Source organism: Panulirus ornatus, chromosome 59 (assembly GCF_036320965.1).
Source record: "Panulirus ornatus isolate Po-2019 chromosome 59, ASM3632096v1, whole genome shotgun sequence".
Taxonomy (NCBI): Eukaryota; Metazoa; Arthropoda; class Malacostraca; order Decapoda; family Palinuridae; genus Panulirus; species Panulirus ornatus.
In genome coordinates, this window is record NC_092282.1 from 6,994,378 (window position 1) to 7,011,002 (window position 16,625).

Genomic DNA, 16,625 nt, shown 5'->3' on the forward strand with positions numbered 1-16,625 from the left:
CAACACATCCACCCTCCTCCGCACAACCCTATCTATAGCCCATGCCTCACAACCATATGACATTGTTGGAACCACTATTCCTTCAAACATATCCATTTTTGCTCTCCGAGATAACGTTCTTGCCTTTCACACATTCTTCAATGCTCCCAGAACCTTCGCCCCCTTCCCCACTCCGTGACTCACTTCCGCTTTCATGGTTCCATCTGCAGCTAAATACACTCCCAGATATTTAAAACACTTCACTACCTCCAGTCTCTCTCCATTCAAACTCACCTCCCAATTGACTAGTCCCTCAATCCTACTGAACCTAATAACCTTGCTCTTATTCATATTTACTCTCGGCTTTCTTCTTTCACACACTTTACCAAACTCAGTCACAACGTTACGCAGTTTCTCACCCAAATCAGTCACCAGCGCTGTATCATTAGCGAACAACAACTGATACCCTTCCCAAGCCCTCTCATCCACAACAGACTGCATACTTGCCCCTCTATCCAAAACTCTTGTATTCACCTCCCTAGTCATCCCATCCATAAACAAATTAAACAACCATGGAGACATCGCACACCCCTGCCATAAACTGACATTCACTGGGAATCAATCACTTTCCTCTCTTCCTACTCGTACACATGCTTTACATCCTCGATAAAAAGTTTTCACTGCTTCTAGCAACTTGCCTCCCTCACGATATAGTCTTAATACCTTCCACAGAGCATCTCTATCAACTTTATCATATGCCTTCTTCAGATCCATAAATGCTACATACAAATCCATTTGTTTTTCTAAGTATTTCTCGCATACATTCTTCAAAGCAAACACCTGATCCATGCAATCCTCTACCACTTCTGATTATTAAATGTATGTATAAAATGTGTAGTCTACATACTTCCGGCAAGTGATCCAGTTTTTGCTTTTGATCATTGAATGACATGTAGTAGATGGCACTTAAGGGAAAAATTGTGTAGCTACAAAGTTATGTTGGGGGTTCTGCACAAGCTTAAGTGCAGTTCTTGGATAAACTAAGTTAATAAATTTCTTTTCTTAGAGTACTGATTTTTTAATCTGCATGATGTAGTAAATTTATTCATATGTGAATTTTAGGAAAAGCCACAAAAGAATTTCAATGAAGTTTTTTATCCTCATTTTTTTCTTTTGTGCAGGTAAAAGGCTGGATCATTCCACCAGATTACAACCATGCTGATGCAGAGGCCAAACATCTTATTTATGAAGCAGACAGTGATGATGATAGGATGCTTACTAAAGAGGAGATCCTAAACAAGTATGATGTCTTTGTAGGCTCTCAAGCAACAGACTTTGGGGAGGCATTAGTCAGACATGATGAATTTTAAGTATTAATAGGGTATATTTTCTACTGATCCATATGGCTAGATTAATTCTGGGACAGCTTTAGGTGGTTTATAGCTTGTAAATTTTGTCATGCTATACTCCAGCAAATGTTTTGAGCTTATGCTCATAAACTCTCTTAACTTTTTTCATGGTCTTCATGAAAGTTTTGTAATTCCTTTCTGTGAATTAAATTTTTAAATTATAGTACAGGTATGCCTTTTCAGTATGAATTTTTGGCACATAAATCTTGAGAGAATTTACAGCCATTTTTCAACAGTTAAAATAACAGCAGGATATATTTTTGTATATACCAAATAATTAAGACAAAGATTAACATAGTTCTCTAGCTACTAATTTTGTTAGCACCATATTGTTTATCATATGGATGATATGTGGTATTTTTCCCCATGTGATCAAGATAGAAGTGTTAGTAATTAGAAAATTTATGGCGTTTTTTATCTGCAGTTTTGACGGTTTCTCGGGGAGATATGTTCACATAAATGTAGTTACCAAAGTTGCATTGTGAAACTTTGTCACAAATACATAACCACAAAAAATGCTGTGTAATGCCTAATATATATAAGATGGTAGGAATATTTCTATAATTACTCACAAGAATTCAGATTTATTGTATTAAAATCCATTTGCCATTACTTAGATGATAAAATCAGACGCATGTTCTGCTATACTGAGTAATTATACCGAGATACTGGCCATCTTGCAGTGTGACATTTTACCTTTCTAGGAAGTGAGCCATATAATTCTTAAGCTGTTTCAGACTTGTCTACCTCTCAGTCTTATAATCAATCATCTTTACAAATCTAATGATTCTTGTGTACAAGTTTACCAGGCTTTTGACAGTTTGGATGTAAAACCCCTTTTTTCATGCTTGTTCACTGTGTCCAGCATTTTGAGGTAGAACAGATGAATGAGGATCGTTTATCATATAAGGTTCAGTCATGTTTTGGATGCTACCTCACTCTGGCAGGAAATAATGAACATATATATATATATATATATATATATATATATATATATATTATTATTATTATTATTATTTTGCTTTGTCACTGTCTCCCGCGTTAGCAAGGTAGTGCAAGGAAACAGACGAAAGAATGGCCCAACCCACCCACATACACATGTATATACATACACGTCCACACACGCAAATATACATACCTATACATCTCAGTGTATACATATATATACACACAGACATATACATATATACACATGTACATAATTTTTTTTTTTTTTTTTGCTTTGTCACTGTCTCCCGCGTTTGCGAGGTAGCGCAAGGAAACAGACGAAAGAAATGGCCCAACCCACCCCCATACACATGTATATACATACGTCCACACACGCAAATATACATACCTACACAGCTTTCCATGGTTTACCCCAGACGCTTCACATGCCCTGATTCAATCTATTGACAGCACGTCAACCCTGGTATACCACATCGATCCAATTCACTCTATTCCTTGCCCTCCTTTCACCCTCCTGCATGTTCAGGCCCCGATCACACAAAATCTTTTTCATTCCATCTTTCCACCTCCAATTTGGTCTCCCACTTCTCCTCGTTCCCTCCACCTCCGACACATATATCCTCTTGGTCAATCTTTCCTCACTCATTCTCTCCATGTGCCCAAACCATTTCAAAACACCCTCTTCTGCTCTCTCAACCACGCTCTTTTTATTTCCACACATCTCTCTTACCCTTACGTTACTTACTCAATCAAACCACCTCACACCACACATTGTCCTCAAACATCTCATTTCCAGCACATCCATCCTCTTGCGCACAACTCTATCCATAGCCCACGCCTCGCAACCATACAACATTGTTGGAACTACTATTCCTTCAAACATACCCATTTTTGCTTTCCGAGATAGTGTTCTCGACTTCCACACATTCTTCAAGGCTCCCAGGATTTTCGCCCCCTCCCCCACCCTATGATCCACTTCCGCTTCCATGGTTCCATCCGCTGCCAGATCCACTCCCAGATATCTAAAACACTTTACTTCCTCCAGTTTTTCTCCATTCAAACTTACCTCCCAATTGACTTGACCCTCCACCCTACTGTACCTAATATAACCTTGCTCTTATTCACATTTACTCTTAACTTTCTTCTTTCACAAACTTTACCAAACTCAGTCACCAGCTTCTGCAGTTTCTCACATGAATCAGCCACCAGCACTGTATCATCAGCGAACAACAACTGACTCACTTCCCAAGCTCTCTCATCCACAACAGACTTCATATTTGCCCCTCTTTCCAAAACTCTTGCATTCACCTCCCTAACAACCCCATCCATAAACAAATTAAACAACCATGGAGACATCACACACCCCTGCCGCAAAGCTACATTCACTGAGAACCAATCACTTTCCTCTCTTCCTTCACGTACACATGCCTTACATCCTCGATAAAAACTTTTCACTGCTTCTAACAACTTGCCTCCCACGCCATATATTCTTAATACCTTCCACAGAGCATCTCTATCCACTCTATCATATGCCTTCTCCAGGTCCATAAATGCTACATACAAATCCATTTGCTTTTCTAAGTATTTCTCACATACATTCTTCAAAGCAAACACCTGATCCACACATCCTCTACCACTTCTGAAACCACACTGCTCTTCCCCAATCTGATGCTCTGTGTATCCCTTGAGATAGAGAAGAAAGAAAGCTTCCCATGTATTCCTTGCATGTCGTAGAAGGCAACTAAAAGGAGAGGAAGCAGGGGACTGGAAATCCTCCCCTCCCGTTTATAATTTTCCAAAAGAAAGAACAGATAAGGGGGAAAGTAACACTGGAAGGGAGGATTTTCAGCCACCCTCTCCCGGCCCTCTTAGTTGTCTTCTACACATGCAGGGAATACATGGGCAGTATTCTTTCTCCCCTGTGCATTACACATGACAGCTAGAGACCGAGTGTGAACGAATGTGGCCTTTTTTGTCTGTTTCCTGGCGCTACCTCGCTAAAGCAGGGGGAGCGATACTGTTTCCTATGGGGCAGGGTAGGGCCAGGAATGGATGAAGGCAAGCAAGTATGAATATGTATGTGTTTGTGTGTAAATATATATATATGAGTATGTATATATGTTGATATGTATATGTGCATGTTTGGGCATTTATGTGTATATATGTGTGTACGAGTGGCTGGGCCATTCTTTGTTTCTTAGCACTACCTTACTGATGCAGGAAACAGCAATTAAGCATAATGAATAAATATGAAATAATATATATATATATATATATATATATATATATATATATATATCTGCCCCAGAAGTCCCTTCTATCCTATAAGGTTCTTTAGCACTCACGAAGCTGGCCACATCTACAGGTCATACAGTGTTGTGCTACGTACATAGAGTGCAGGGGCATTGAGTATTAAGGTGAAGGTTCTTAGGAATGTTGAATGTGTTTGTAGTGAGTGGGTGATGTCCAGAGCATAAACCTGCAAGTGGTTGCATCATCGAGGTTTTTGTTATATGGATGGGAAAAAGTACTGTACAGTCTCATTGAAGACTATTGTTGTCCAAAGGAATCCATCATTTCCAAATTCCTCTTTGGAGTGCAGCCTTGAAGCTGGAGGAAGCCCATAATGGTGTTCAGGTTGTTTAGTTTCATTCAACCCGGGGCTTTGTTTATGAGGTTCAGAGCTGTGCTCCATGCAGGAGCTGGGAAATGGACTTGTATCAAAAAGGTCCACAGGGGAGCTGTTCAGTATCCCTTTCCAGCTGCTGAATACATCATAACTGAAGGTGACTTCTCACTTGCTTTACAGTCTTACTTTTCTGATAAAAAGAGGTAGGCAAGTCTGTACCTTTATACTCATTTTAGTAGTCAAAGAGGGATTTGGAATTACAGATTTGGCTTATGGTAGCAAACAAAATTTTACTGTGAAAGTTTTATGCAGAGTGGAACATGGAGGTATAAAGATAAGCTATGATTTTTTTTTTCTTTTCACTTTTTTCATATTTAGGACTAACTTGATATGAATTTAAAATAAATGTCTGTTAACATTGACATCGATCAAGTGCACATGAGGAAGCACCTCCTTGGGGAAAAATTTTGCCGAATAGGCCTCCAGCCTTGCAAGGGTAGGGTGTCCGCTTCCATGGGGGTAGATGTACTACCTTGAATCACAAACCATTTTTTATTTGTTCGAGTTCATTTTTCAATATTTTGAATTCCTGAAGACAATGTGGTTTTCCATTCCCAAGTCAGGTATAAGCTAGGGCCATTTGATTACTGATTACATATTGGCTTTATAAATGTTGGACCAAACATCTGGATTAATTTTATTAATGTTGCTGTGATACTGTGAGATGTTTTATTACTTTTATTTTTACAGAAACTGAAAAAAAATCCATGTTCTCTGCAGAAGATATGTCTTTTCAGATTATGGTGCTCATCACAGGTATTATCTTTACCTGTTCTATACATTATATCTGGGTTTTCCAGTATTGCAGCTTTACATTTAATCATGTTATGTATACTGCAGTAACTATTGTTAACAGGCTTATACTGTATAACTTGAACCAGACTTTTGTTTTCCCGACTAGTATAAAAGAGGTTATACCTCACAGATTTAAGCAAAGTGAGAGCAGACAGATCTTAAGAGTAATAATGTTTAAATTCTATTAGGAAAATTGATACCTTTTTTTATAAACCATTTGAAATGTATTATCTCATTTGCCTTTGGAATTTTAGTTCAGGGAGAACTTCATATTATTTAAATAACAAGTAGGCAAAGGTGTTTGCTATCAGATATGGATAGTAGCCTGTACTTGCTTGTATGTTGTTATACATCTACATTTTTTGTAAATTCTCATTCTTTGTAATATTTTGTAATAAAGAAGTAACTCAATTTTTTTCCCAAAAAACCTTATGTATTTTTAGGTAGTAAATCAGCTAACCATAGCCACATACAAAAGTATATGTTGAAAAAATGTCTGAAGGATTCCTTCAGTCTGATAATTTTTTTTGTTTAAAATTTGTTACCCTTCAATCTACATTATGATGCATGTCATGCTTATATATACACATTAAATGGAAATACATATAAGTTATGCAATGTATGGTATTCAAAATTTTTTGTTGTGACATGTGACAGCTTAAGAATGCTGTATTCTGTTTCAAGACAATAGTAATATGATTGTGCAATTTCATATCAACAGACTTGCTCTTTTGGCATAAATTTCCTTTATTAGACAAATCAAGTATTTAAAACTCAAGGATCTGATAATGGGACAAACTTCCCACAAGTATTTTGTTGCCTTGTGTTATCAGAGGACATTAAGCTTTGCATCATAAACAAAAGGAAAATGCACTAACCCCACTCCTCATTTGGAGGTGTTTGTTTAAATGTTATCATTACAATATATGATGCAAAAACACCAATGTCTGTCACATAAGTATTCTTTGGTCACCCAGTCAAACCACAGAGGCATTTTGATGTAAGCCTTAAATCTCATTAAGCACAGGAGCTGCAAATGAATTGGACTTCCTGTTACTAGTAACAATTACAAGATTTTTGTATATGACAGATGTATGGACCATTTCAATACATTTCAATATATTGACAAAGCCCTGTCAGAGGTGCTACAAATGTATAGGGTTTAATGTTAAGTTATTCAATACACTGTGGAGCACTGACTAAACAAGAACAACAGGGTAAGAGAGAGGTGTGGTGGTAACAAGTATGTATGAAAGAGCTGATGAAGATGTATTGAAATGGTTTGGACATATGGATAAGTTGAGTGAGGAAAGGAAGCATACATGTCATAAGTGGAAGGAACAAAGGAAAAGGTATTCATGGAGAGGTGGTAGGATGAGTGAAAGATGCTTTGGAGGCTCCTGTTTTGAACAGGGAGGAAGATGCAAGGTGTGCAGGGAATACAACAAATAGAGCAATATGAAATGATTTGGTTTACATTGGATGACGTGCTGTCAATGGGGTGAACCACGACACATGAAGCAGTCAAGAGAAACCATGGAAATGCCTGAGGGGCCTGATTGTTGATAGGATGGCTGTTTTTTAAATATTATACATGAACTAAAGAGTAGATGCATGTGAATGAGGCCATTTTTCTTCCTGGCACTACTTTGCTAATACATGGCGGAAGAAAAGGGCAAAAATGGAGTATGTGTGGTTCTCTGTGTAGGTAGGTGAGGACTGAATGCAAGGGGCAGATCTATTGTGATGGTGGAAAGGGGCATGGTACGTGAATCAGTTGGTTTGAAAATGACTTGGTCAACTCAGGAGTATGAAGTGAACCTGGACAAAAGTAAGGTAATAAGGTGCAGCAAGGAGACATGGCAGGATGGTTTGAGAGTAAGTGTGGATAGAGAGGACCTGGAAGAAATAAAGTGCTTTAGATACCTGGCAGTGGATGAAACAGTAGAAGCTGAAGTGAGTCAAAGGGAGGGAGATGAGCTATGGTACTAAATTCATTGAGCAGTGGATGGAAAGAGAGGTAAGTATCTTTTAAGGCAAAGACGAGAATTTGTAAAGGTAAAGTAGTTCAATTACTGTTATATGGACAAGAATCTTAGGTCCTGGATGGAAAAGAATGAAACATACTTGACATATAAATGAAATGCCAGAGGACAATTTGTGGTGTAAGGTAGGCTACACATCTAAAAAATGATTACACATCTAAAACAAGAGGTATGGGATTAGGCAGAATATATATGAGATCACTAACCAGTGTGTGTAAAAATGGTTCATACATATGGAGAGGATGAGTAAAGAAAAACTAAAAAGACCAATGTGTAAGACGTGGTTTTGAGGAAGACCAAGGATGACATGGAAGGATGGAGTGAAAGGATTTTGAGTGTGAACATTCAGGAGGGTGGGAGGTGTGTACAGAGACAATAAATTGGATCATTGTGGCTTAAGGGAAGGTGACATGCTGTCAATGAGCAGGACCAAGACATATGAGCTAGTCAATAGTCATATGCAACAGTCTTTGGGTCTTGGCTATGAATAACAGGCTCTGGTTTTGATACATTATACATGAAAGCTAGGGAGTGCACACATGCAACAGAATAGCTTGCTCCTACTGCTACCTTGCTATGGCAAGAGAAGCAAGATATAAAATTGCATATGAAGTACAAGATTGTATGCATAATTTATTGTGAAATTTACCTAATGGATTTACCAACAAAATTTTCATGAACAATTTATTCCAAGTTCTCTTATTTGGATGAATCTTTTAAAACCTAGTGAAATTCAAAATTTCCCTAGCAACATGTGCTCTACATTAATACATTAACATACATTTTAGTCAAGCTCATCCGTATAATTAATCCCTTCAAGCTTAAAAGATTACTTTACCCTTTCACCACTATCATTACCTCTTTTCACCAGTGAAATTTACTCATACATTCATAAGTTCACAAATCTCAAGATTTCTATATAACTTTGAGTTTACTTATTATAATAACAAAGTACACAGTTAGAGGTAATTTAAGAATTCAACAGCACTCAAATACCCATAATTTCAAAATACTTTACATATGTACATACTTTAGTAATGAAGCAAATGACCTCGTCTGAAGCGTCATTTTCATTCAGGATTTTTTATTTGATTACAGAAGAGTTGTTCTAAACATATTTTTTCAAAAGGATATGAATATAATATAATGGCTTTGATATATTTATATATTTTGACTCTTGAAGATAATAAAATCACAGATTTATAGTTTAAATAGACTCTTTAAAGTATTTACATGTTGAGTGAGCATAAGAAACGCTTTGAAATGAGTGAGGTGGAATGAATTACCTCAAGACATGTGTTTCAATCATGCTTCCTGCAAGTACATTCCTCAAGTTTAAAAGAGAAGAATTCTCCATTATACAGCACTATATGTCAGTATGGCTTTTGAGTCCTGGGATATAGTTACCATAATTCCTTTACATCTATTATGATTTAATATGGTTTTACAATTAGCAAGATTGAAAGACAGTTCTCTTGGATCTGTAGTCTTGGTGGCCCTCCATGCCACCCTGGGAAGCAAGAGCTCCCAGCCATTACCACAAATTTGTGCACCTCTTCACACAATTTAGACAATGCCCGAGCCAATTACAGAAAGAGAACTTCCACATTTGAAACTGCAGCCAGCAGAGAAATTGGGGGCATGAATTAAAAACTAATGTAAATATGCATTGTAATTTTAAGCTTGGGCAATGTCATGCGTGAAACTGGCCCCATTTCCCAATCAAAATAGGGCTAAAGTTACTTTTCATTTCTTAAATGTACTTACCACATAACAGTATGCTGAAATGATAATGCCACTTGGGAAAGAATACTTCCACTAACTCTGAAGGCCATAACTGCCACAATGATAAAACAAGAGTAAACAGTACTATGTACACGTGGCCATCGGATAAATGTTATTGTGAAACAGACGGAAATCTCTTAACAAAGCATGGAGGCAGGATCTGGCTAATGATCATCAGAGTCTTCAGCTTAGTGTAAATGGTTGTACTTTTATATCTATATATATATATATATAAAAAAAAAAATAGTACTGTAATTTACAGTCATTTAGCTCTCTGATGCTTCCATTTAATTTCTAATGCTCAGAATTTGTTTCTGTATGTACCAGTCTAAGCAAAGGACATAATGCCATTAAAATAACCATAAGCAAAATTATTACAGGACATTATTAGTTACTGCTTGGTACAAAACATTTAAAATTGGTGCCATCTTAAACAGTTGAAAACATGCTACATGTTGCTGTTTCTATCTCATCAATGAGAGAGTAGCTAATCGTCGGGACACTTTGTTGCCAAATCTATCACAATATATAAAAGAAGGATGTGGCTCAATGCCTTAACTAGTACAGCTGTACCAAGGTGATATGAATAAAACGATGGAATATCAGTCAAAATCTAATACTGCATTAGGGCTCAGAATTACTTTATATCACATGCATTTTCCACAAGTACTAATGCTTTCCATTACAAGACCAATGATTCACTGCCCTATGTGGTCTCAAACTTTAAGGTAGAATATAAAATCACTACAGTAACTGGACCAAAACTTTTACAGACCATATGAGACACTGTGGATTCTTTGATGAAGGCACAAGACCACTCCATCTTGGGAGGGTGGTGGGGTGAGGAAGGATGAAATATAGTGGGTGGAAGTATGAAGAAATTATGCAAAAATGGAGAAGTAACGAAATGAAAGGGAGGGGAGACGCAAATACCACCAGCAAATCTACATGGCAAATATCATAACCAAATAAAAAAATATATATATATATATATACTCCATAAGTTTAGATCTAAATAAATTTAAAACTAAAGATAAAATATCTGATAAAAACACCCAGCACATGCATAATACAACCTTTTTTAAAGATTTGAATGATAAAAACACAAGGTTTGTTGGCTAGGTGCAGATCAACTATAACTGGATATGTCATTCTGATGTATAATCTGAACTCGTTCAACTTGTGCTAAATTTATAGTGATCCAACAAGAAATGATAAACTTATTTTCAGTACCTAGAGAATACAATGCATAATCATTCACTGTAAACCTCAGGAATAGACTCAACCCTTAAGCAACCAATGTAATTCAAAACACAAATTTTCAAAAGATTTTAAATCTATTATCCACACTGTTATTTTTTATGTTTAACTTCTTGATATTATTACTTATTTGCTCAGAGTAATAACTATAGATACATTGATAATTTTAGTTAAGCTTCTAGCTTTCTTAAAATGTTCTTGTGCATCATGGTCATATCTACCAAAGTTGAGAAAAGTATATTTTACAAGTTTGTATGTATACTACTATTAGCAGTGTGAAAATGATATTCACCACAGAGTTTCTATTGAAATATTCCTCAATACTCTGTAAGTTATGTGTGGCAGTACCATATACTCACAGATACTGCAGAAATGCAATACACAAGTCAGCATGTACAGCATATATGTCCAAGTTGCATGCAATTTAAAATAAAAATGAATATAGTTCTCACCTGAATTACAAACTTATTTTGATTTTTGAAGTGCATTTCTTTTTACATTTTCAAAACAATGCATTAGAATTATTATGAATGGATAAAAACTAGTGTAGGTCGAGCCATCAAAGTTTCCTACTGCTGTGCACACTTATAGTTGTGGGTTGTCCCCTGCAAAAGTTTATACATGTGCACATAACACAGAATTGTTTATGTATTACTACTTTGCATGTAGATCAAAGGACAAACCACCGAAGAATCTCATACAATTTATAATCAGTTGATTTGCCCTGATTTTTCTTTGTAAATTTTTGTGAAAACTAAGCAATGCACTATTTCAAAAACTTTACCATTGGAGACACCTAAATTCCTTCTTATCTTAATATATCCCATAATCATACAAAGTATCCACTTGTTTAATCACATTTACTTCATCCTCCAATTGTGATAAATCATACTACTATACTGATCTGCATAATTACATTGGAAAATTGAGGGTTGAGTATGTGAGAAAATGGATCACAGATGTTAATATGAAATATCAAATTTTCTAAATATTACAGCTATCCACGATGACTGGATAATAAATATCAGAAACTTTGATTATAGTAGAGGTAAAACTTGGACATACTGATTACAGATTCAACTCAATGCACACAAGCACATGCAAAAATTCAGTTGTCAAATAGTCCCCGGACAAACCTCTGACATGTTACAATAACAAGACGAATAATGTTTCACTTGAGTAAATGTTTATCATGGATTTATATAATTACCTTTTTGTTTTACAATTGGCCTATCCAACAAAGACAGTAATAAACAAATGAAAATAACCTTCACACTATAGGGCAAAGATATGTTCTGCACACAGTAAGAAACACAACACTGTCTGGTATCCTAAACCATACCCAGATCATTTGCTCATCATCACAGTTTCCTAAAAGACCAAACTGGTCTCCACAACTGAGAAAACCAAAAAAATTTGGCACCATTATGTAGTATTTGATATTAAACATCCCGCTACTGCATAAAAATGGTTTACAATGACATCCAGACAGTAACTGAATGTTTACCTTTTATCTGTTAAACAATATTACAGGAACCCAACAACACTGTGTCCTTATCAACATTAATATAATTCAAAATAATTGCCTAGATGGTACCCAGTTCCACAAGAAATTATTCAGGTTTCCATACATATATCATATATGCTCTACAATTATTAAAATACTTGAAAATATAAAAAAACCTAATGCCTATCTACAATATGAATGCAATGTTTATACCTAGTAACCACACATTAGACAGTGATTTGGTGATTTCTTGCTACATTGAGTCAGAGAAATTCAGATTAAGTCTAGTTTATTTAAATCCTGACTTTTTCCTTCCTGTAACCCTTGGGCATCTTTCATCCTTATATTACTGATTCTGCCCTGTATTTCATGTGATGACTATCATAAATATGTATCAGCTGTTATTTCCTCTCTGTAACTGACTCAGTGCCTGTGGTAAATCTCTCAAACATTAAATATTTTACTTTAATTTTAACAAGTCTTGTGGGTGGATACTTTAAGGGTTTATTTACTGTGTTTTAACTGTGAGTGCAATGAATACCCTCTTGATGATCATGTGTAATATCGAATTTCTATTTGGAAAAAATACATTTGCCACGTGATAAACTAACTACAGAATGATTAATGCCTTAGTTGGCAAAAAATCATAGGGAATTACTGGAGGATCTTAAAATCTTGGATGTATCAAAATATTCAAGAACATCATAAAAAGTATAGATAATTCTGACCAGCTGTATTGCATAGTAAATCTTATCTTAGAATAGTCCCAAATAGAAATTTTAGTCAAGAAATACAATAAACCCTAGCCAATCCATTTGTTGAAATTTAGCAAGTTAAAAAAACATTAATCTGAAATGCCATAAAATAAGCCAGTGACCTAAAATGCAACACTCCCATTTTAAGACGTTCATGTAAAGATACCTTCTGGAATGGAAGTTTTGTACTAGTAGGTCATACAGAGAGATATATGAGAAAATTCAGATATACATAACTGCAACATTTGACATTTAAGGGTTATAATCCAAAATTCTGTATTGGCATTGAAACTCAGTCATCTACCAAAGCTTTCCTTCAGGAATAATGAGGAAATTCTTTAACTGATTTCTGTGATCTCGTACTTTCACTTTTTCCATAAAGCTAAAATGATTGCATTACTAAAACAACCCCAATGAATGACAGGAACACCATGACAATGAGGTATTTTACCTTACACTGGTTTTGAGGGATAATCTTTACCCTATAGCTCATAAAAAGTACTTACAAAGTAAAGTACAATGGTTTGAACTTGAAGGTGAGTAGAGCTATCAGTGCATTACTGGCTATGGCATGATCAATGTCAAGGCACGAGAGTGAAATGAAATCATGCCTATGAAGTAGCCATCCCACAGAATGGAGAATGGTTCAACAGAAGTTACCTGATAGGTTTTAATCTATGCAGTGATGTAGTATTCTCCCAGACAATAAGCACCTATGTTCTGTTTACCTTTAAATATATGATGAGCTCCCACATACCATGGTCAAAATACTAATATCACAGAGAGCTGTAATTTCATGCTTATTTGCTCTTTACAAAAGTGCAGGAATTCTAGGGCAACAGTGATTTGCTGATGAATTATCAAAGTACATAAGCATTTCATGGGAAAATGATATGGATGCTGATGCTCTTTAAGCATAAAACCTTTTCTTCTTATCTATTATTACAATAGACTGGAGGCATCTCATATGAAATCTTAATTCTTAAGAGAAGTGCAAAGTAAATCCTTTTCAAGAGTGAGAAAAAAGAAAATCAATGAAAACATTATTTCCAGCGGTCTGTTTATCAATATTAATGAACCTGTGTGTACAAATCACAACAAAGATCACTAACTGAATACAACTCCAGGGTACCTCATGATTTACTGTACTCAACTTGAATTACCATGAAAGAAACAATGTAAATTTAAACTTTACCATGGACAAACCAATACGGAAACCTTCCTTATATTTTCTGCTTTTCAGCATTCTCTAATAGATAGTGTATTCTGTTTCAAAAACAACAAAGTAATACATGGCCAATTATAAGAAAAGGCTTCATAAATATAACCACATATCAGCTGCATTTTTTTGGCAATGACACTAAATCAGGAGAAAAAAATATGACACTGGGATGGTATCTGTACGATAGCTTAACATATCCTGTTACACTTAAAGGCATAACAAGAAACTAAACTAAGCAAGAAACACTTTTACAGTGATAAAGTGGAAACTGAACAGAACAAGCTCATTAAAAACAGTAAAAACATAAGGTTAAAAAACAAAAAAGGATGGTGAAGGTACAAAATGTTAACATATAGAGACCACGTTCTACTTCCCTCTACTGCAAAAACATTTGCTGATATGGGTAATCACTCTCACACACACACACACAGCAATGAAGATGATACCTGAATTTGGGGAGCTCAGTTAGAGTGAGAGGAGAATTGCCATGAATTTGTCAACAGTGAGAAAGAGAGGAAAGACAGGATAATCACAACTTTCCAGTTTCTGAATGAAACTGATTATGTCAAAAATGAACAAAAATTCTTTACAATTTTCAAAGAAAGATCAAAGACAGGTAACAGCAAGAAACAAATTAGAAATGAGAGTATCCTTTCAGAGAAGCAAAAAGGAGGATGCATGGAAGAAGGTAAGAGAAGAAACAGTGGAGACAATATAAAAAGTTTAAACAACTGTATGATAATAAAAAATATTCAGAGATGTGGCCCCATATAGGCAATCAAACACACACACAAACATAAATGCATGCAAGCACACACAACTGAATACAAAACAAACAATTATACATTATTAGCTCTGCCCAATGGCAAAAAGTCTTCATATGCAAGTTCAAGAGACGGGGACCCCATGGCTAATAACACTCTCCTCATACTGTTCAAATAGGTAATTACACACATGCTAATAACAAAAGCAGAGAAACAAGAAATAATCCAACTGAAAAATCAGGAAAATCAACCACCAAGTGAATATGAATGAAAGTACTGCAGTTCACATTAGTGTATATGGTTTAGGAGCATAAGGCTTAAATGGGACTTATGGATTGCATATGGGAGATCATCCTGATATTATGAAAACTGTTGAGATTAAAGCTAAAAAGAGAAGTAGGCTTACAACAGTATCTGCTGAAAGATACACAGTAACAATAAAAGAAAAAGAAAGTAGAGCAGGAGGCATTATCCAGTCCTTATACTAAAGAATTACCAACAGTTTCTAGAGTTACTGTTGGATGCATGATGGTAGCTGCGGGCAGTGTAAAATGGAAAATTAAGTGAAAAATTCACCCTAAAAATCTAAAACTAAACAACCCCTTGAGTAGATATGTTTAACAAGTTTAAATATCTGACACTAAAGAAGGTCTAATTTCCATAATGGAGGATCTGAATACGATGGAAATCAATTGGAAAGACCTGGATTTACAGAAGGCAAGTAAGATCTGGAGGCATACATTCTTCCTAAACCAAGACTGGTGAGGCAGTTAAGCCATCAAAACTGAATCTCACACCCATTTACAAGAGACTGTTTACTGAAAGCACCATCTATGGCAACTCTTTGGAAAAGTAATCATACTGTGCCTGAGTTTTGATATGTGGTTAGTAAAGAAATACAGGAATCAAAGAGGAGCCTAGACGTCAAAACAAGATATAAATGGGGAAAGTTATAGAGTACAAAGTACTCAAGGAAAATAACCATAATTCTAACATCAGAATGTGAAAGTGTTCTATAAAGCTGAAAATAAGGGAGCCAAAAGATAAGTACCAATGGTGGCAGAAGGAGAAAAGGGAACAGAAAAATAATGAGGTTCACTGCAAGTCAAATGGCCAAGGCAAGAAGGAATGATCTACAGAGGAAATATAGATGGCACAACAGCCAGATAGCATACAAAACACAGAAGAAAGAGCAGTGGGATTTCAAAAGATGCATAGTGTAAAAGGTAAAAGAAAATCTTAAAACTACTCCATAAATTTATCAGGAGCATGGTACTGGTAAAAAACAATTTGAAGGAATCGAGTGCACACTGCTAATGTAATGCACAAGATTTGTGTGAGGAACCAATTGCTGTTACAAATGCATGTACAGTCAAAGGCATACAATTTCCAATTCTAAGATGGGATACGAAGAGAACAAGGAAAGTAATGGGATTATTATGCAAGATATAAAATAGCTTATGAAGG

At 35.8% G+C, this 16,625-nt stretch overlaps 1 protein-coding gene across 2 annotated transcripts in view; it reads left to right on the forward strand.

Moving 5' to 3' along the window:
- scf (Calumenin scf) overlaps positions 1–6,231 on the forward strand; it is a 28,540-nt gene extending 22,309 nt beyond the window's left edge. For both annotated transcript variants that reach the window (XM_071696682.1, XM_071696681.1), the window contains exon 7: positions 1,161–6,231. In XM_071696682.1, the coding sequence (XP_071552783.1) occupies positions 1,161–1,349 (189 nt within the window). In that variant the 3' untranslated portion in view covers positions 1,350–6,231. The remainder of the gene's footprint in view (positions 1–1,160) is intronic.
- The last annotated feature ends 10,394 nt before the right edge of the window (positions 6,232–16,625 follow it).